The sequence below is a fragment of the Cicer arietinum genome, chromosome 5 (assembly GCF_000331145.2).
Source record: "Cicer arietinum cultivar CDC Frontier isolate Library 1 chromosome 5, Cicar.CDCFrontier_v2.0, whole genome shotgun sequence".
In the NCBI taxonomy this organism is placed as follows: Eukaryota; Viridiplantae; Streptophyta; class Magnoliopsida; order Fabales; family Fabaceae; genus Cicer; species Cicer arietinum.
Genome location: NC_021164.2, coordinates 47,673,853 through 47,697,208, shown reverse-complemented (window position 1 = coordinate 47,697,208; position 23,356 = coordinate 47,673,853). Strand labels below are relative to the sequence as shown.

Below are 23,356 nucleotides of genomic sequence, written 5' to 3'. Positions count from 1 at the left end.
AATAGATTTATTATTTATTATTTATTATTTTTTGAATAAAATAATTAAAAAAAAGTATAAAGTAATAAAAATCTCTTTCACTTAATGTTGCTAAATTAATCTTCAGCAACGGCGCCAAAAATTTGTTGCGCAAAATTACACAAGTGTACGAATTTGTCAAGTAGTAGTATACAAGATTATCGTATCCACCTAGATTAATTTAACAACTACCAAACTAATCAAGGTTTTATATTATTTAGACCAATAGAAATTATTATTGGTTTTTCATAACGAAAACGTAACGATATCATAAAATTTATAATGAAAGTATATAACAACACAACTTTGAAGTAATGGAAAGTAAACCTAAGGTCATAATTTCACTTTTAATATCTATACCTCAAGTCCTGGTTTTATATAAATTCTTATGTATTTTTTCAATTATCAATCCCTCTTTAAAAGTATTAACAAAGATTTGTCATTCAATATAATATTATTTTCTCTAAATTAATCATTTGATTGATCATACAAAAAAATATAATTAAGAGAAAACATAAAGAACCAAGAGGTTGAGTGATTGTAAGATTAATATCTATATTTCATCATACAAGAATCATAATCTCAATTATCCTATAGATCTACCAATTAATTATAGTTGGTCACTATGATTAAGGTATGCAAATGTCGGTCATTCCGAATATGTAAATAAAATAATAGAATAATTTAATTGAGATAAACAAAAAAAAAATTAAAATAAAACTAAAATTTAAAATTAAGACATAGTAAAAAGGTATCTTAATCACAAGATTCACCAAAGATCCTAGAATAGAAAACAGATTAGTTACTCATTGACATATAACCAAAGTAAATAATAGAAGTGTTCATCAATTAAAGAAAAATAAATAAAATCCTCAAATAGTATGAATTTTTTTGCTTTAAAATTTGAGATACTTTACTCTAGCTACAAACACTCTTAAGCTTCCAAAGTGTTTGTCCTTATTTTCTCTCTCTAACTTGTTTTCCTCCTATAATTCTTTCTCATATGCGGCCTCCTTATTCTTTTGCAACATTTTGTTATCTTAAAATTCAATCTTTGAAGTGTACAACAAACTCGTTTCTTGTACTCTTATCTTGGAAGTGTACAACAAACTCTTTAAATTATTTTATCATCTCATTATTAATTCTGCAAATACGAAAAATGAATGAATAAATAAAAATAAGTGGAAATCAAAACTATAAAAAAAAATATAAAATAAAATAGAGGATAAATACCGTCTTAAAATCGTATAAAAATAGGTTTATGAATTCTCCAATTTTTTATTACTTGAGTTTTTGCTTGATTCTAAGTTTAGGAATTAGTGGTTTAGGTATGACTCAGTTTAGGTTTAGGATGAACATTGAAGACGGATTCAGACTTTTATTATTTTAATCAATCAAGAATATTTTTTAGATATTTTAAATTCTTTACTTTATTTTTAATAAGCAGACGATTAAGTGAAACCAACGACTGAAATTATAATTTAGACAATTTTCTATTGTTTAGTGAGTAATATCTTCTCTTTGTTTTTCTTTAGATTTTGTTTAAATTTTATCAATAATTTATTTGTTATTTGGTGATACCTCTTAAATTTATCAATAATCCATCACTAAGTAGTTTCTTCTTCTGCTCAACTTAATTCATAGTATTTGGTTATATGCTTATTCCCTTTCGTTTGCAATGTTTTTATTTAAGAAATCACTTATATCCTTTGAAATCACATGGAAGCAACTTATTCCACATCAATCAACTAAGCAAGAATAAATTGATTTTACTTATTTCTTATTTCTTTTTACTTTTTATAAATATTAGTAATTGAAAATATAGTAAGAAAAACTTTTTATAAGTACTCCTATATTTTTTTTTTCTTCAGATTCTTAATTAATTTATAGTTTTCTCAATTTGTTTGTCAGTATTCTTTCTTTCAAATTTTCTTTCTCGAAGTCTCTGAATCAAATGAATTGAAGTAATATCGAAACATTTCATGTTCTTGTAGGTTGTAAATATAATATTTTAAAAATCAAAGAGAGATCACACTGCAAAAAATTTAAATTATGATTTAGTCAGTTCAACAGATTTAATCACAATGGAACCGAATAAATAAATAATTAAAATACTAAATTTTAAAGACTATATATACAAATACTAATTTATATAGTAAATTTTTGACAAACAATACCTACAAATACCTATAAAAAAAATATCTTAAGATCCATTAGAAATTTAACACAACTACATCAGTACTAATAGAAAAACACTTAAGATTTTGAAACGGTATAATAAAACTATTAGTATTATTATATTTCTTTTTATAAAATACAAGTATTATTATTATTATTAGTCTACCACAAAGTAATCCTATCTCTATATTGAAATATAAATAAAATAAGTAATTACAAAATTGATATATTTAATAAAATATTAAAATAAAAGTACATTAATTTTTAATTATATATATTTTTTTCTATTTCATGAGTAGTATTAGAATACAACTTTTGTCTTTATACTATTTAAAAAGTACAGTTACCGATGCAATTGCGGCAATTTAAATTTTATGTATTTTTGAGACTCAGAGTATTTAATATTTTATTTTTTAGTTTCCAACTTAACTCACTAACTCTTCTTCCTTCCCATCCTCTTCTATTCTCTTAACCTTTCCTTCTAAACCTTTTCTATTTTCTAAAACAAGTCACTCTTGGTTCTTGAATAAATAAACTGTGCAGTTCAAATTGCTACCATAAAATAAAAATCGAAGAAAACTGAAAATCAATACTTTAATCGATAAATATGAAGTAAGTTTGTGGTTAAAAACAGAAACTTACAAAGTGAGAAGAAGGAGAAAGGGGTTGAAGGTAGAGCTCTCGGATTTGATTTTTTTGGAAAAGAAAAGAACAATAAAAAAAAAATTTAATTTCAATTTTAGTCATTCAATTTTTATCGATTTATGGAATTGTTCTCCTTATTTTAAAAGTCGACATTTTTAGTCTCTCCGTCAAATTTTTGAACTAAAAAATAATAATTTAATATATTTTAAATAATGTGACATACGATTTCATAATATAGAGTCATCTAAATGTATTAATTATTTATAAGTCATTGATTAAATTACAAAAATAAATAATTTTCAACGTGATGATTTTAGAGAGTTTTATTGTAATTTTATAAATGTTAATCATTCTACATGTATCATATGCCAAATTATTTAAAGCATGTAAGATTGTCTTTTTTTAATTAAAAAATCAGAACAAAAGACCAAATCTATTAGAGTTTATATTAAGGGTCGAATTTGTAAATTGGTAAAAATAAAAAGACTAAAACTACAAATAAGTCAAAAAAAATATTACTACCTTATTTCCAGACTAGTACAAAATCGAACCCGGTTCAATGATTACATTGGTTTTTCTTAGTTCAGAGCGGTCCAAACGATTCGTTCAAACTTTTGATTTTATCAACCAGACCGAACCAAAATAAAGAAAGGAGAACATTCTAGACAAAACGAAGAACGTTCTCCAAGACCAAGATTGATCATCAGAGCCTCAAGATCCATCAATCTCTATTAGTTTAAAGAAGATTATGCCTATGAATTTCATGCTAATGTTATCAGTACTTGACAAGGATCAAGTAAGATCCATTCTAATCAAAGAAAGCATTCGAATCACTAAGATAAAAGGTCATGAATCAAACAAGTTAAAACAAGTTTGAACCTTCTTCAGCTTAACTGTCAAGAAAGTTAATCAATCTTGATATGTACAAGACATCCAAATTAATCAGGAAGTCGTCCAGAATGATCAAGACTGAACCTCCAGATTGATCATCAATCTCCAGAAAGTTCAAAGACTGAAACTCCAGATTGATTATCAATCTCCATAATTATGCAGACGTTTATTATCAATCTCATAATCATGTAGAAGTTCATCATCATTCTCCAAACTATTTTGACATAATAAAATATCTAGATCGAAGCAAAATCATTAGCAAATATATCTGAAGTATAAATGATCATTAAACACAAGAGAAATCTGATCAAGAAAGAAGAAAAACCCCTAGTCAAACAGATTTCATAAAGTGTTCAAATGCTGGAATGTTTTTATTCATATATATTGGTTTTGGTCAAAACTGACACGACATTACCAACAACTTTTTGACCATTATTAATTGCTCCAAAACGTCTATAAAAGAAAGGTCAATGCTCAGGGAAACAACAGAAGTTCAAGTCCTATCAAGTCTCACAAATCATTCACATTCACATACTTGAAATTCTCACTTTCTCAAGAAAGATTTAGTTCTGATTATATATCATACTCTGTTATTATTGTACTGAATTCTTTGTAAATAATCGAATCTCAAACAAGAGTTGAGACATCTCAAATTCTATCAAAACAATCTTATCATTATTGTAAAACTCAAACTATAAGAGTTTAGTAAAATTTGAATAAATTGTAAGAAATCCTATCAAGGTTGATAGGTTAAGTGATTAAATCTCTTTATGGGTTGAGAGAAATAGAGCTTGTTACAGATCAAGGTTGATCTGAACTAGGTGCTGTAAAACTAAGAAGGTTCTTTGTTTTGAACACTTAGTGGAAAAACTCACAGTTGTGAGGATTGGACGTACCCCAAGTTGGGTGAACCAGGATACATCCTTGTGTGGTAGTCTTTCTCTTATCTCCTTATTTACTAAACCTGATTAATTACTTGATTTAAAAAACATAAACTGAATTTATGTTTTTAAGCTAACCAAGAATGTTCTCCATTTTCTGGTAAAAACCAAGAATGTTTTTTTTTTCTTAACCAAGATCGTTCTTGAGTTAAATCCTTAAGCTTTTTTCGAAACTTTTAAATAGGAACATTTACAATTCAAACACCCTTTCCTTGTAAATCGACATTGCTACTTCAAGTAGTTTTAACATCCATTTGATGGATTACAAACTTATAGATAGAAGCTAGTGCCAAAAGCACTCTTATGCATGCAATTCTTGGAACAGGTGCATAAGTATCAAAGTAGTCGATACATTCTTTTTGTGTAAATCCTTTGGAAACAAGTCTAGCTTTGAATTTATCAATGGTACCATCAACTTTCATTTTCTTCTTAAAGATCCATGTACAACCTATTGGTTTGAATCTAGGTGGGAGGTCTACTAATTTCCAAGTTTTATTCCCCATAATTGAGTCAATTTCTTCTTGGATGGCTTCTTTCCAAAAGATAGAGTCTTGAGACTTTATTGCCTCTTCATATGTGTCTGGGTCAGTCTCTAAATTATAGAAAATTGGTCCATAATTATTAATGGAATCATTTGCACTTTTTACAAAGAACATAAAGAAGTCTACTCCATAACTTTTTTTCTTTTCTGACTTTTTTTACTTCTTCTAGTTTCTGAACATGTCAAAGTATCATTATTAGATACATTATTTTCTAGACTTTGTACACTATAGAGGACAATTTCCTTGGGACGTGGAATTGAGTTAAATCTATTTTCTTGAAAATTTGTATCTCTTGACTAATCAGTGTATTAATAGGATACGAGTCATTAGATTCAATAACCATGAATCTATATGCCTTGCTATTTTTAGCATAGCCCAGAATTACACTTTCAATTTCTTTTTCTTCCAATTTCTTTATTTTTGGTTAAGGAACCTTAACAATTACTCTACATTCCCAAAATTTTAAATAATTAAGATTGAGTTTTCTTTTCTTCTAGAGTTCATATGGGGTTATCTTGTTCTTTTTATTGGGAACTCTATTTAGCAAATAACATGCAGTTAACATTGCTTCACCCCAATAACGTTTAGATAAACCAAAATAGGATAATATGACATTCATCATTTCTTCTAATACCCTATTTTTCTTTTATGTAATTCCATTTTGTTGTGGGGAATATAGTCTAGTTGTTTGATGTACAATACCAGTGAGCTTAAAATACTCAGGATGATAGAATTCTCCTACCATATCACTTCTAAAACACTTAATAAAAGTTTCATGTTGAAGTTCTACTTGTGCTTTAAATACTTTAAATTTTTCTAAAACTTCATTCTTAGAGTGCATTAAATAAACATAATAGAATCTAGAGTAATTATCAATAAAAGTGACAAAATATTTTTTACCATCAATTATGAGTCAGCCATGTAAATCACATACGCGAGAGTGAATTAAATCTAATACCTTAGAACTTCTTTCAACTCTTTTAAAAGGTTGTCTTGTGATTTTAGTTAACATGTAAGTTAGTACAAGAATTTGAATTTTTGTCAAAATTCATAATTATGTCATTCAATTTTCTATTATGTCATTCAATTTATTGGTTTGAATTTTTTTATTATGTCATTCAATTTTCTAAAGTTAACATGTCCTAGTCGCACATGCCATAAATCATAAGACTCAACGATATAAGCAGAAAATCATATTATTATTATAGTTACTAACAACATTACATTTGAATAGTTTCACAAAGGTAACCATTCCCTACAAACATACCCCCTTTAGAGAGAATAAATTTGTCTCCCTTAAATACACATTTGAAACCAAAATTATTAAGGAAATGTATAGAAATCAAGTTCTTACTAGCTTCAGGAACATAAAATACATCTTTAAGAGTAAATGTTTTTCCAGAAGTGAATTTAATCTTCATTGTTCCTTTTCCTTTGATTTGGACAGTTGAGGCATTTCCCATGTACAAAACACTTCTATCTTCTTCATCAATGATCTTAAATAGTTCTTTGTTTTTGCACATATGGCGGGTAGCACCAGAGTCTATCCACCAAGATTCAACATCTTCAATCATGTTGAGTTCAGAAATGACAGCAACAAGATTATCTTTTGTTGCACTTAAATTCTTATCTTTGTTCTTCCTTTTCAAGAACATGCACTCATTTTTTAAATGTCATGGATTTCCACAATGATAACAACTTCCTTTTCTTTTCTTTCTTTGTTCATCATTACCATTATGTTTTTCATGAGATTTATCAAAATCTCGATTTCTTTTCTTAAAAGTTTTGCTTGAATTTCCTTCCTCCATTACATGGACATTTTCATAGGAAAATTGGTTTTTAATATCCTTTTGTTTATGGTACTCTTCCTCTAAATGAAGGTCACTACCCAATTGCTCGAGAGATATGTCCTCCTTCTTATGTTTCATTGATTTTTTAAAATCTATCCACGAAAGTGGAAGTTTATCTACTATGGAGGATACAATAATGGTTTCATCCATGTGCATCTAATGTTGTTTGTAGTTATTAAGAATGCTTTCAATCTCATGCATTTGTTCCATTACTTATTTATTATCAACCATTTTATAAATATTAAATTGAGAAACAATAAACTTATGACTTGTACGTGCATGTATCTTAACTCTAATTTCTCCCATAGTTCCTTTGCAGAAATGCTACTTTGATATATATAGAACAAAGAATCAGACATACCGTTGAGAATATGACCCATGCATATATAATCATCATTGTCCCACTTCTGCTTTTCTCTTGTTTTTGCTAATGTTTCCACTTCATTCTCTAGTGGTCTTGTGGTGTTCAGAACATACACCACATTCAAAGTTGTTAGAAGAAATTTCATCTTTTTCTGTCAACAGATAAAATTTCCTCCATCGAATATCTCCAACTAAACAAAATTAGAAGTCATTTCTTTGAGTAATGCAACCATTAATTGAATAGGAAATCGAACCTAAAGATTGTTGGATCTGTTTTGGTGACAATTGTTGCAAGACTTTAATTGTGAAGTTGTTGATGAAGATTACATGTAGCAAATTCCAAAGCGTGTTGTTACACTAACTTTTAGATTCGGTTCGCCCCCACCAATCGAATGCAAATGAGATAACCAGCAAATTCCCTTCAGGGTACTTTGGAAAACCTTGATATGATTTGCACTATCACACCAAGAGTATATTTCAATAGTATGTGACAAAAGAATGTTTCATATCCTTCACTCATGCATTAGAGAAGAATAAGATGACTTAGAATATAAAAATAGATGAGAAAAGTGGATGACAATCTCCAAAATTTTCGTCTTTTCATTCTGTCCAAAGTGACAATGTTTATAGAAAAATAATGTCACTTGAGAAAGAGGTACGATTCTTGGTTCTGCCATTCCATTTTTCGAAAGAATATATCCATATAATGTTCAATAATTCGCTATTTTGTTGCAATGGTCTGATGGTTGATCAATGTCTCTTTTCGTGCATGACTCGTGTTCGAATCCATTAGGTCTCATTAGTTATCCTTTAACTTTTACAAAATAGAGTTTTGACATCCAGAAAGGTACTCCTCCCTACATTCCTTTTAGTGGTTTTTGTAAAAAACAAAATTATTTATTTATCTTTGATTATGTATCGCAAATAGAGAAATACACTTAAGAATATTGTAGAAAGAAAAATGTTAACAAGTATTAGTACTCTTAAGAGTATTAAATATCAAAATATTGGCTTGGAATTTGTATATTCAAATACTTCCAACTAACAAAATTTATTAATAATCTTTATACCTATCAATAATCTTAAGGAAATTTGCACTTTTTTTTTTTTGAGTTCTTATTAAAAGATACTCACACCTCTTTTGGTTTTTAAAATCACTTACACATTTAAGTTGTTTCACTAAAAACATAATCATACTTTTTAAAATTATAAATACTAGATGTGTGGTTGCACATCTACAAATTAAAACAAAAATTATAGTCGTGTCATATAATAAATAACAAAAATAAATGTATGTGTGACAAAAAAAAAAATTGATATAATTTTGTTAATAAATATAAAAAATATGACGGTATTTTTTATAACTAAATGGAGTGTAAATATTGTTTAAAGAGAATTTCGGAAATCTCAATACAATTTTCCCACAATCTTAAAAGAATAATTAAAATGAACTGAGGAAGTATTAAATTGTTCCATAAATATGAGTTGGAGTGTCTGATACACACAACCTCCTATACCCTTCACTGGCGTCATAACAACATATCAATTTGGTGAAATGAGGACAAAATACACTCTGTTTCTGTTCTTTATTGAACTTGTGGTTCATTTTTCAATATCAAACAGTGGAAAAGTTCCAGCTATAATAGTGTTTGGTGACTCCTCTGTTGATTCAGGTAACAACAATTTCATTCCAACCATAGCAAAGAGCAATTTTGAACCATATGGTAGAGATTTTCCAAATGGTAATCCTACTGGTAGATTCTCCAATGGTCGTATTCCCTCTGATTTCATCTCTGAAGCATTTGGTCTTAAATCAATTGTTCCTGCTTACTTGGATCCTTCTTATGATATATATGATTTTGCTACTGGTGTTTGTTTTGCTTCTGCTGGTACTGGCTATGATAATGCTACTTCAAATGTTGCTGTAAGTTCTCTATTAGTTACTTTTTGAAGAATACTAATAAATGCTCTAACTTATGTTAATGAACAAAATATAGAAATTGTGAATTCAATTTTCAAAAATTTTAAAATTTCTCTTTTTGAGACATTTGTTAATAAGTTTTTTTATTTTTGATATTTTACCCAAGTTTCTCATAAACATAACTTGGAAGAGGAATTATTGTTTTAGTTATTGAAATTGGAGAGGTTTGTCAATTTGATTGCTAAAATCAATAAACAAGATTGTAAAATGATTTACAAAATTGAGAATTTTCGATTGTATTAGTTCTTGAAATTGTTTTACATTAACTAATTAATGTGGTCGAAAATTTTCATTTTTAAATATTTGTTTAAAAATTTCATTAATTTTAGAAAATAAATTGTTTGATCTCTACGATTTTAACAACTTAATCGATGATTTTAATTTTATCAGATATTTCGAAGGTTCAGAACAATTTAATCATAGATTATTTATTTTATATAATTCTATACCACTCACAAAATTAATAAAATTATGTCAATATGTTATCCAATTGGTTACATATGCAATTATATGAAGGTAAAGTTTGTGCAAATGACATTTTCCTTTAATTTAAAGCATTAGCTAAATTATTGTATTAAAATTATTAAAAATCTCCAATTCTAGTTTTTGTAGAAAAAATATTGGTCTTCGGCTTGATTCAAATTAATTGGAATTCAATCTATCTTCCAAATATTGAGTGTTTAGACCAAAATTTATTATTATACTCAATGATATATTTTTTTCTACTACAAAATGATACTAGTACCTATTGAAGTTTTATTTTTTATTTTGTTTTCCAGGATGTAATACCATTATGGAAAGAAGTTGAATTCTACAAGGATTACCAAAAGAAATTAAGGGCATGTCTTGGTGATGAGAAAGCTAATGAAATAGTAAAGGAGGCTTTATATTTGGTTAGCATAGGAACAAATGATTTTCTTGAGAATTATTACACACTTCCTGATCGAAGGGCTCAATTTACAACTGTTCAAAAGTATGAGGATTTTTTAATTGGACTTGCTGAAAATTTTCTTAGGAAAATTTATGACCTTGGAGCAAGGAAAATTTCTCTGACAGGATTACCTCCAATGGGGTGTTTGCCACTTGAGAGAGCCTTAAATATTATGGATCTTCATGGTTGTGTGGATGAATACAATGATGTGGCTTTGGAATTTAATGCAAAATTGGGAAGGTTAGTGACAAAGTTAAACAAGAAACTCCCTGGATTTCAATTGGTGGATGCAAATGGATATAATATCTTACTTCAAATTGTTACACAACCTTCTCATTTTGGTAAGTTTATTTCTTTCATTTTTTTTAAATATATATTACTCTATGCTTTTCATTTTTTTCGATCATTGTAATTTTAAGAATATAAAGATTAAAAAAAAATATAGTGTGATATTAAGTTAGTTCTTTGAGATTTTTTTATTAGGATACGAGAAGATTAAATTTGAATCATATAACTATATATTGATGTTCGTAATTAAAAGTAATTTAAATTGTATGTGATTACTTAAAAAATTACTTAATTTTTAATATCTAAAATTCACATATTTAAAATAAAAAAGTGAAAAATATTAAATTTATATATTATTAATTAAGAGATATTAATGAAACTACAAAAATATGTATTAAATAATATATTTTCCTTTTGTGTTAAAAAAAAAAGAAATAAATTAGAGTGAGATAGCATTAATATGTAGATAGTGATATACAATCACTTGAATTAGTTCTTAACTCTTTTGCAAAACAGTTAATAGTGTCTTGTGTCAGCGCAAGTAACCCACCAGTTTTAAATGGATTGGCTTACAACAATTAGGGTGTTCATACCAAGTTACCAACTTGGTACTGACACATATTAGTAGATTTTTTTTATATAGTATTACTTAAAAATTAAAATCCAATTATCAAATATTTCATCTATCTCAAAATTTGGTCTAATTAAATTCATTACTCTTAAGATAAAATAAATTCAAAGTTTAATATATTTAAAAATACAGATTGGTTTCGATATAAATGCATTTAAGACAAAATAAATTCAAAAATCAATATATTTTAAAATTAATTAAAGAATTAAATAAATATTTAGTTTCTATAAAATTTTACTATTTTATTTTTAATTTTTATAAAAAATTCATCAATTTTTAGTCTTTAAAAAACTTTTATTTTTATTTTTAGTATTTGATTTTAATTTAATTATTATCTTTCAAAATTTTAAATAATTTTTATAGTAATGCTTAAAACATATTTAACAACCATCTTATAAAAATTTAGAATTTTTTTAAAAATATTGAATTAAATTTAAATTTTTAGGCTTTTATACTTAAAAAATTTATATTTAATTTATCTTTTGTTAAAAATTCTAAATTTTTATTAAATTTTTTTACAATATCTTAAATATTAGTGCTAAAAATCATTTAAAATTAAAATATAGGCAGTAATTAGATTAAAATCAAAGATTAAAAGAGAAAAATAAATTTTTTTAAAAACTAAAAATTGATAAATTTTTTTAAAAACTAAAAATTGATAAATTTTTTTGTACATATAAAAACAAAATTATAAGATTTTATAAAAATTAAAAATTTATTTATAATAAATTAAATATAAAACAATAAATAAATTTTGCATGATTGGTTATTTCCTATCTAGACAATCAAACTCTACGATAGGAGAGTGTTAACTTTTCTATATTCAATTAAAGAAAAAGTTTTTTCCGAGGGTGCTTTCTATAATTGTCTATAAATGCTTAAAAAAAAATAAGGCGCTTTCAAAATTAATTGTCTATAATTGTCTATAAATTGTCTATAATGCTCAAAATTTATATTTCTCAAAATTATGCACTATATGCATTTTTCAAAATTATTTTCATTTCTCAAAATTGTCTATAATTGTCTATAAATTCCGAGGGTGCTTTCAAAATTTTAAATAATTTTTATAGTAATGCTTAAAACATATTTAACAACCATTATAGTAATGCTTAAAACATATTTAACAACCATTATAGAAATGCATAAGTTTTGGGGCAAATTTAGCCGTAAAAAAAAAAAAAAAAAATTGGCCAGGTGGCTCAATAAAAGTAAGGCGCTAGTAATTAATGAGCTTTTAATACAGCTACACTTTTTTTAATTAACAATTAATAATGGGTCATGGTGATCCATACATAGTGAGTGACATCTGACCTACTATTCAATACAAACTTAAAGATCAATTATCAATTATCAATAATCAAGGCAATTATGTCATTCTGACTAACACACCAACTCCTCCCTAAGCATGTGGATAAATTTCCCCATTTAAATTTTTTGGTTAGTATACTATAAGAGACCTTAAAAGTTTTAAATCGTTGGAAATGTTTTTCAACTAAAAAATCAACACAATCTAATTTATTAATATTTATTATAAAAAAAATCAATTAAACTTACTTCTACTTATATTAAATGTCATTTATAAGAAAAAGCCACTCTTACTAATATTGAATTTAAGCAACAAAGAGAGAGCTAAGATTAAACTTGTACATGAGTTGGTTCGGTCCAACAAATCCAATTTGAATCGACAAAAAACGAAGGTGGTTCTATTTTTTTTTTTAAATAATAAAATATGCAAAATATTTGAGTATCGGATAAAACTATATTCAATTCATTTTATTCATCTTATTCAAATGACACTGTTCATCTAAATTATTTAGTTATTTTAAGATGTAACATTTTATGCAAATTTAAGAATCTCATAAATCTGGTTATATTGATGTTTGCAGTGAAAGTATTTTATGATTTTAATATTCTCATTAATTGTACGTTTATATATATTAGTTTTTAAAGATAAAGTTGTGACAATTTTTTTTGAAAAAGAATATAATGGTCCATCATTAACAATTAAATTAAAAAAAATAAGAATGTAGCTAATTCAGTAGTCAACCTAGATATTATCGATATGACCCGACCCAAGACTGAAATATGCATGGTTTTTTTTTCAAACACAACCCATTGTTCCTTACATAGTTTTGATTTAGATTTTGGCCAAAATCAATCTAATTAAATATTTAATATTACTCCATATTTAAAAGAAGAATATACCATCCATCCCCACCTATACCCCTCCCACTTAAAATATATAAAAATATATTTTTGCCCTTTTAACGATTTGGAAGATTTTTGAAATACATGTAAATTATTTCGTTTATTTTTCTAAAATTTTGTATGAAACTTTCAAAACGTATTTTTTTCACAATTTCAAATATTTTTCAAAAATTTAGTTAAACATTAAACTTTCAAAATACAATTTTTTAATAATTTTAAAATTTGGTTGAATATAAAATTTTTAAAATGTATTTTTTTCTTTCTAAAATTCACAAAAAAATTCTAAAATTTGATTGAACACCAAACTTTCAAAATGTAATTTTTTTAAAAGTTTCAAAAAAATTGAAAATTTAATTGAACATGAAACTTTTAAAATACAAATTTTCTATAATTTTAAAATATTTAGAAAAATTGATTAAATATAAAATTTTTAAAATGAAATCTTTCTATTTTGTTAATTATAACCAGATGAAGTATAGAAAAGTTTTAAATCAAGTGTTTTTTGTTTTTCTATTTACAACACTTTTCAAATTATTATATTTTACTTTATAATAATATTATAATGATTTGGGAAACTGGGAGTAATTTATAGTAATAACCACCAAATGGTTTTTTCCCAAGGGTAATTGGGTCAACGAGTGTAATAATTAAAAGGGATAGAGTTTGACGCCTCTCATAACATAATACATTCATCTAGAATGAATTATAAATAAAAGTTGATTATATTGTACATATTAAAAAAAATAATAATTAATCACATTTAATCTATAATCCTAATAATAAATAAAATTAATTGTTGTTTATATATTTTTTTTTATAAGAAATAGTAAATTATACTATAATTTATTTATATAATTGTGATGTCTTAGATTTAAACCTGAGACAAGAAGTCACTTTACTATATATCATTTTTCGGATATATATAGACAAAAGTTTTTAATCATATTTTTTGTAATTCATTAGCTTTTGGCAACCTACAATTATTCCCTAATTAACTTCCAATTTTTTTGAGTTTAAAAAAATATGGATATTCTTTTGACTACATAAAATTATGAATATTTTAGGTTTAATTGTAGTTTTCATTCCCTTATTTTAGCTGAATCACAAAAATAGTTCCCCCATTTTATTTCTCTCCATTTAGTTCAAAATTTGATGAAGTATCGTTTTTTTAAGTCATACAAACCATTTATGATCATAAATCTCAGATACAATTGTTGTACCAATGATGAGATCTTGAGATATAATGTAACTTAAATAAGCGCAAATTGAGGAGAAATAAAATAGAAAGACTATTTTCGTAATCCAGCTAAAATAAAAGAACTAAAACTGTAATTAAATCAATATTTTATCATTATATGCGTTGTTTTATATCAACATTATTTACGTGTAGTTTTTGGATGAACAGGTTTTGAAGTTGAAACAGTGGGGTGTTGTGGAACGGGTAGATTTGAGATGGGTTATTTATGTAATGCAAAAAGCCCATATACATGCACAAATGCAAATAAATATGTATTTTGGGATGCTTTTCACCCATCACAAAGAACAAGTCAGATAATATCGAGTTATTTAATAGAAAAATATCTTGTCAAGTTTCTATGATTCAAGACAGGAGCAACATGTCCTTCCAATTCTTTCGCCACTCAGACTTTTTTGTTTAATGCTCTTAGAATAAGATTTCACTTCGATATATAGTTTATATTTTTGTTTATGATTTGTTTTTTGTTTTAAAGATATAATATATTTTTATATTATAATTTAGTTTTATATATAAAATAAAAATTTAAAATAGTAAGATTTTTCATACAAAAAGAAGTGATTTTTCTATATAAAATATATTACATATAATTCCGATTAAATAAAAACTCCATCATCTTTTAGATGAAAATTATGCAATGATTGATATAATTAATTATGTTATCATGCATGAAACTCATTTATATATATATATATATGAAAATGCTAACACGGGTCTTTGAACACTTGTTAAGAATGCAAATGTAGAAAAATAATTTTAAAAATTGTGTCATTAATTCATACTTTGAAAATGTAAAAAGTGAAAATTTTCGCTCAAAAATTATTTTCTATTTCTTTTTTGGGTTTGTTTATGAAATACCCTAAGGACATTTGTTGGCATAACTCTATATACCAATTTCTATATAATATATATATATATATATATAATATGTGTGTTGTAAACTAATCGAAACAACAAAAAAATATAGGAGAATAGAAATGGACGGGAGAAAGAGAGAAAAGAGAAGAAGAAAGACCGAAAACATTATTCTTTTATTCACTTGTTTTTGTTACAATATTAGGCCTATTTATAGACATAAGAAAGTGACATTCACTAATGGGCCTAGCCCAGTATTCATAACACCCCCACTTGAATGTCCATCGATGATATGTCTCATTAAAACTTTACTGAAAAAAAGTACAATATTCTTTTGTGAATTACATGGTGCATTTATTTCTCCCCTTCAACCATACAAATATCTCTGAAACACCAAAAGTCAAGCTTTGATACCAGTTGATCGAAGATTCTATTTGGGAGTGCGTTTGTGAAATTTTCTTCAAGATTATCACACGAACAAATTTGTGAAAATAATTTTGGAGAAATATGTTTTGTTCGATCTCCTTTAATATAGTTTTCTTCGAAAATACTTGACAAATGATGGCTTTTCCATACCCTAATTTAGCAAATAGTCATACAAGAATATTACACAATGTCCATCTAAATTGTTTGAGCACATAAAAAGACTTATTCATTTTGATTAAGTTATCTTTTTAATAGTTGTAATTGTATGTCCCATAGAAATTAAATCATTCGGGGAGTTTCTTATAATCATCATTATAAAGTGAGCCACTAAAATACATTGTAACTAATCTTTCATATAAATTGAGTATTTGATGGTTACTAACTTTAATCAAGTATGAAAAGGTTTTTGAATTCATTTCAACTGAATATGTATTTTTTTATTCTCACGTTCTTATCGCATGAAAATTCAACCATGGCTAATTAGTTTCACATCTTTAAATCTACAAACTACAAATCCAAAAGTCTTTTGCTTTATGGAGCGAGTTTAATTTAACTTCAATTGCTTCTTTATATTTTCAAAGTATTTTTTTGTATATAATTCGTAATAGATTTTAATTCATGATCCTCATTATCATCTATCATATATACCACTATATTATATGCAAAAACATAATCAGATTTAAATTCATGTCGATTCCATTGTATTCAATTACTGACATAATTTATTGGGATATCTTTATTTTCATAAGTTTCAGGTACCTGATCAATTTTCTGAAACTGAAAATCAATTATGTCAAACTACTCTTTTAGAATTTTCTTATCCTCACTTGAGCCACTTTTTTTTTTGTTAGCTTCTTTTTTTGTTTGATGATTTTTCCTATCTTTGGAATCATCTGGTCTCTAACGCTTTAGGCCCGATTTAGGCTCATGTGTAATATTATATTGTCAAACAAGGACATCTATTTTGACAGAAATATCTGCATCTGATATTTGTCTTGTTTAACTTTGCAAATGAATTATGCTGTAAACTTCTGGTTCACATTGTTTTACATAGCTTCTTTTGATTATGTTTGGTGTTAATTGATTGAGACATCACACACTTATATGTCACATTACAACATTTATTCTACATCACTTATATTCCTATGTGGCCCCTTCATAAACTTCTACAATTCATCTTACATATTTTATTTCTCAATTTAGTTTTTGCATCTCACACGCATCACTTATATTCCTATGTGGCACCCTTCATAAGTTTCTACAATTCATTATATATATGTGTGTGTGTGTGTGAGTGTGTGTGTGTGTGTGTCATTAATGGATAGCACAATTTAGATACAAAGTTTTATCATTTAGAAAACATTAAATCCTTCATGTCCTCTCAATTCTCACCCAAGTATCAATGGAAAATGTGAGATTGTGTAATCTTTTGGTGACTTCCTTAGTCAAATTAGGTCATTTTCTTTCTCCACTTATATTTTATTCATATTCTATTTTTCCTCTTTTTTATCTATGCAGTTCTATGATTTCTCAATTCTCACCCCAAATGTCAATGAGAAATGTGACATTATGTAACTTTTTTAGTGACGTAATAAATTAGATCAAAGTTTATCTTTAGGTCATTTTCTTTCTCCATTTAATTTTACTCGTCTTCTATTTTTTTTATCTATGTGTTTCAGCTCTATTTTAATATTGGCAACATTTTTTTTGGATACAGATCATTTGTTTTTCTTTCACTAAGAGTCCATTAAACATTTTTGAATTCTTAAACCATAAAATGACATTTTTAGTTCCTTTATTTTTTTTTTTTAGATTTTTAGTTCAACTATATATAACAGATAATTGAATATAACCAAGTATTACATTCACTTTAGCAAAAAGATTACAATGTCAAATAGCATAGCAAATTTATTATGGTAGCCACTCCGCGATAAGCACTAACATGCATTTCTATTATTAAAAAAATTAAAATAAAAAACATAACTATTATTACAAACTTTTTTTCAAATTAAGTTACGATTGGTAATTCATTACATTTAAATACATCACAATATTTTAATTACTTTTTAAAATGTAACAATAATCTTAATACTACAAAGAAGGAGAAAAGACAAACAATTAAGAAAATACAATTTATTTATGCCGCGTTTTGAATAAGATGAATTTGATGAAAAAAAATAAACCCAAAAAACTAATCTTATCTCTAAAGAATAATCATTCTCTATAGTTTTATACCATAATTTTGCATACATATCTATGATTAAAAAACTAACAATAAAAAACTTAACTAATATTACAAATTTAATTTGATATTAAGTTATTATTGATAATTTATTACATTACATCATAATATTTTAGTTATATTTTAATAATTAAAATATAAAAACCATCTTAAATGACCATAAAATATATGATAAAAATATAATCATCACAATTTAATTTCATAACTTTATGATTAAAACTAACAATAAAAAACATAACACTTATAACAAACTTTATTTCACATTAAATTACTCTTGGTAATTCATTACACATAAACAGATCATAATATTTTAATTATATTTAAATAATTACAACATATCATCTTAAATGCCCGTAAAATATATAAAAATATAATCATCATAACTCAAAACCCAATAATCAATTACAAACACACAACTTTTTAAACAAAAATAAATAAATAATATTGAAACAAAAATATTTTTATAAAAATTAGCAACATAATTGATAAAACATTCAAATAATTTTAAATGCTTATTTATATGTTAAAGTAATCAATATACAACTTTTGTACTTTTTTATTATTATCAATGCGTTGACACATATATCTACCATGTATGTATTGCAAATAACAATTAGTCAATCTAATAAGTGATTTTGGTGTCTTTTTCACTTAATAATTATCCATGCATGTATTTATCATGAGCATTTTTGAAACACTTTAAAATGTGGCGGAAAACTGCTACAATTTTAATAATTTCTACATAATTTCAATTATATAAATGTTCACTTAAATCATTGTTAATATTTTATGTCTATGAAGTGTCAATTAAATAGTAAGATTTTTTATATTATAGACTGGAAACAGTTGTAAAATGGTGATTAGTTCTACTTTGATAAATAATAATTTTTTCATCTCTAAAAAAATTATTAAGTTTTTATGATTAAACTTTCACAAAACATTGTTTTTATCATATTATTTCAAGAGTAAAAATACTTATTTAATTACAAACTCTACAATTTCTTCAATCGCATGTATTCTTCTTATAACCTTACCTATTTAAAAAATTAATACATAAAAAATTATATATACCGTATTCAAAAAATTTAAACCCCTTGCAAAATGCGGGTAATATTCTAATAATATATTAAAATAGCCTCCTAAGTACTATTGTGACACATCATCTAATAATATTGTGCATTTCATTCAATTATTATCACCTCAACAAAAATCTCATGTGTCACATCTAAAATACGCTTTCGTCATTCCTCTTTCATCCTCCTTATTATTCCACTTCCAATTTGCTTTAATGTTATTACTATTTAACATCTAATATTATATATAACTATTCATGTGCCAAGAGTTATAAATTAAGGTAATCAATGTTAGTTAATCGGCACTCATTGTTGCTCCATCATTATTCGTAATAATTTTTTTATAGTTTTAACTCCAATTAATACAAATGACAACAATATGAATCATATATTGCTTATGTTTAGTTAGAAATTGGAAGACAGTCACACATACACTTTGGTCTCTATGTGTTGACACCTAATTTTATCCGATTTTTACTTTTTATTAAAAAAGGAATTAATAATAATAATAATAAATATATAAATATATGTGAAGAAATATAAAAATAAAAATAAATAATTAGGGATATAAGCTTTTAACAATCAAAAGTGTTTTCGGTTCTTGTTTGCCTCTAATTCTTGTTCAGACTATTTTCTAAAATATAAAAATATTAATAAGAAATAAAAATAAAGGAAACTGAAAATAAATGAATTGATGATCATAAAAATCGATGCAATGATATCAAAATAAATGAAAAAAAAACTGAAAAGAAATTGATTGATGGTCATAAAAATCAGAATAATGGTGATCAATTGAATAGAAAAGAAAACCGAAGAAATGAATCAACAGCAATAAGAATTGGTATAATTGTGGCCAATTAAAAGAAAAGAAACCGAAAAAAATAGATTAATGGTAATCAATTGACAATTACTCTTTTGTCTTTTGAAATCTATACCCAAAAGTCTATAAATAGTCTGCCACAAGAAGACAATGGGAGCACAATTGAAAAGACAAATTGAGAGCACAAAAAAAAATAGAGAGATTAATTAGAAAAAGAGAAGAAGATAATCTGATCTTGAAATAATCAGTCTAGTAAGGTATCATTTTCTTATTCTTTTCTCTATTCTACTTATTAGTATTTTTTTTGTATTTTTTTAAATATATATATTGTTTCTCTTTCTTTTTTTTTTGTTTATAAAAAAATAAACTCATATGTTAAGCTTTCATTTTATTTTTTAAATCGTTTAATCCTATCAAGAAAAACAAATTTCATCATATTGTAATGTAATAGAAAATTCATCATATGTCTTTATCAAATAAAAAAAAAATTATAACAGATAAATATTTTTACCCTTAAGATTAGAATTAATGGTTATTGCCGCCGGATGAAATTCATCCTCGCTCGCTGCACCATATTATTCACTTTCAATCGTTAGTGGCCTTTGTGTCACGATAGATCCGACAACGTACGAGCAAATCATTTAACAGATTATTTCACCGTCGTGTCCATCTGTCTCGTTCACATACCGACACGTTACATTTTTTTTATTTTTTTTTCTTTACTTTAAAACAGACAAATATTATTATTATTATTATTATCATATTTATCATTATTATTATTATTACATTTTTATTTTTTAATAAATATATAAATAAAAAATAATAATAAAATTGGTCAACACACAAATATTTTCTACCTAAGAACTACATGTGTTTTGATTTCCCTATTGCACCTGGGGATACGTAGGAGCAAGGTCATACCCATGTCAAACCAAATTAATAAAACAAACATTTTTTTCTTCTTTCATTAATGTAAATAATTTAATTTATTATTTTTTTTTGGGTAAAAATAAATAAATAAATAAATAGTTTGTATATAATTAATTATAGGGTAACCATTTTAACGGACGTTGTATGGTGATAATACTTCCCTACTCGTAATCGACTCCCGAATCCAAATTTTTGGTTCAAAAATATTATTTTATGTTTTATTCAATTTTTCCTTTAATAAAAATAAAATTGGTGGCGACTCCTTTTTCGCGGACAAACCGGACGCGACAGCTGGCGACTCTGTTGGGGACTTTTGAGAGTCAAGCCCAATTTAATTAATTGTATATAATTATTTATTATTTTATTCATATTACCCCTATTGTTTTATTTGTTTTATTTATTTTCTTATATTGTGAATATAATTATATGTGTCTTGTTAATTTATTTGCATCATAACGATTTTTTTATTTTATTTTATTTATTTTTCTATACACTATCCTAACACGACTCACACACTTATGAGTGAGCTCTATACCCGGGCTGAGTGCAAACCTAAGATAAGTTAGAGACTATGTAATGATAACCTTCTGGGTGTATATCCTGTTTGGTTGTCATGAATGTCTCACCTAGAGTTGACATTTTCTAAAATATTTCCATTTTAATAGTTTACCTATTAATTGGTTTAATATTTTAAAATTGAGTTGTGTTCTCTAGGAACCGATTTAGAACTATAGAGCCACCCATAATAAAGGTTCACAATAAAAAAACCATCAATTAAGAAAAGAACCATGTAGGGCACATGTATATATGGAAAAAAAACTTACTCTAGCTATATCTTATTTTTATCATAATGCATTGCATAATCATGCATGTTTCATCTTTTATTTTATTTTACAACATGTTTTTCTTCTTCTCTTCATTTTTTTTAGAAAAAGTGATTGCATATTAGGAGGTAATAAAATATTTCAATTAAATGCATAATCATTGCATTCACTTTCTTACATTCTCATAACATTTTCGTTCAAGAAAAAAAATAAAAATGACAAAAAAAAGCAAAAAAATAAAAAGAAAGAAAAAAGTATCATGACACCCTTACCAAACATGTTCTCGGGCTAAAATCATGGATGAATTGAACCGTACAAAGGCTATCTGGATCAACTGAAAGACCTTATGTCTATATCATGGATGAACATCAATAAGTCTAACAAGATTACCTGAATCATGGATGAATACGTAGAACTCATGTTTACCCTTTGATTTCATAAGTCCAACAATTTTTACCTTTAGTCTAGGTCTACCTCAAGTAACTTGTCTACAAGATCTGAACATGATACTAATGAGATTCATCTTCATCCTCCACCCCCTACTTCTAAGTCATGGACATACTTTTTTGACTTTTCACCACAGGTGAACTTCTAGAAGTTGGGTCGTCTATGTTGAACTTTCATCATTATCGCTTACTACTTTAATGTCATGAAAAAAAAAGTTCACCAATCTAAAGAAAAATATCAAATCTTGTATGAACCTTTAAGGACACTTACGATACTTTTATTATATTGACACACTTTTGTTTCCTTAATATTATGAATATCACTAAATGCATTTTGTTGTCTCTTCCTTTCTACCCCTCATATATTTAACCATTTATTACCCAATATTATATGTCTTTCTCTTATTCTAACCATGTACCATACCTATTTGTAAGTAGTTCAGTTATAAATAAGTTTGCTAAGATTTCATTACATAATTTCAGTCATGCTATTAATTCCACTGAATGGGATGAGAACGATAAAAATAAAATCCCTTATTTGGATGGACCTCAATATGTTGGGACATGCAGTTAACGTTATGTTAATCCCCTAGAAAGGTCGTTTTATCTTTATCATTATCTAATTGTACTTTGAATATTCCAATCACTTGGAGGAATTTGAAGTTTGTACCATGACTATTCTAGATGCCTACAAATCAAAAGTGAAATGTTGAAAGCATATTGGGATTTGACCTAATCATCAACCAGATGAATCAAAAATGTAAAATTTGGGATAAGAAGATGTTCATTTATATGTACATATTAGACAAATGTCTAAAAGTTGAAGTTATTTTCCATCATGTCCTTCCCCTCAATAATATAATCAACTAGCTGACGTTCTAGTTGTTTTATTTTCAATGTTAAAAGTAAGTCATGATGAAGAATAGTTACTCACAAGAATGAAAGTCACGACCACCCTGCTTACTATCAAATGTAGAAGAAAGCTAGATAGAAAATTCTCGTACCAAATATTATCTCG

At 26.0% G+C, this 23,356-nt stretch overlaps 1 protein-coding gene across 3 annotated transcripts; it reads left to right on the top strand.

The window, feature by feature from the left end:
• Positions 1–8,872: 8,872 nt before the first annotated feature.
• LOC101496971 (GDSL esterase/lipase At2g42990-like) lies at positions 8,873–17,042 on the top strand. Of its 3 annotated transcripts, none has more exons than XM_073368412.1 (3): positions 8,873–9,352; positions 10,189–10,681; positions 16,753–17,042. In XM_073368412.1, exons 1-3 carry the CDS (start codon positions 8,984–8,986, stop codon positions 16,764–16,766), a joined length of 876 nt encoding a protein of 291 aa, XP_073224513.1. In that variant the 5' UTR covers positions 8,873–8,983; the 3' UTR covers positions 16,767–17,042. The 3 variants fall into 3 exon arrangements, with proteins under 3 accessions (XP_073224513.1, XP_073224514.1, XP_004499972.1); XM_073368413.1 differs by lacking the exon at positions 16,753–17,042 and adding an exon at positions 14,858–15,071; XM_004499915.4 differs by lacking the exon at positions 16,753–17,042 and adding an exon at positions 14,873–15,163 and having other exon boundaries at positions 8,877–9,352.
• The last annotated feature ends 6,314 nt before the right edge of the window (positions 17,043–23,356 follow it).

Coding starts and splice junctions, on each gene's coding strand:
- LOC101496971 (XM_004499915.4), top strand. CDS start 8,984: ATGAGGACAAAATACACTCTGTTTCTGTTCTTTATTGAACTTGTGGTT. Junction 9,353..10,188: donor ATGCTACTTCAAATGTTGCT/GTAAGTTCTCTA, acceptor TTTGTTTTCCAG/GATGTAATACCATTATGGAA. Junction 10,682..14,872: donor TACACAACCTTCTCATTTTG/GTAAGTTTATTT, acceptor TTGGATGAACAG/GTTTTGAAGTTGAAACAGTG.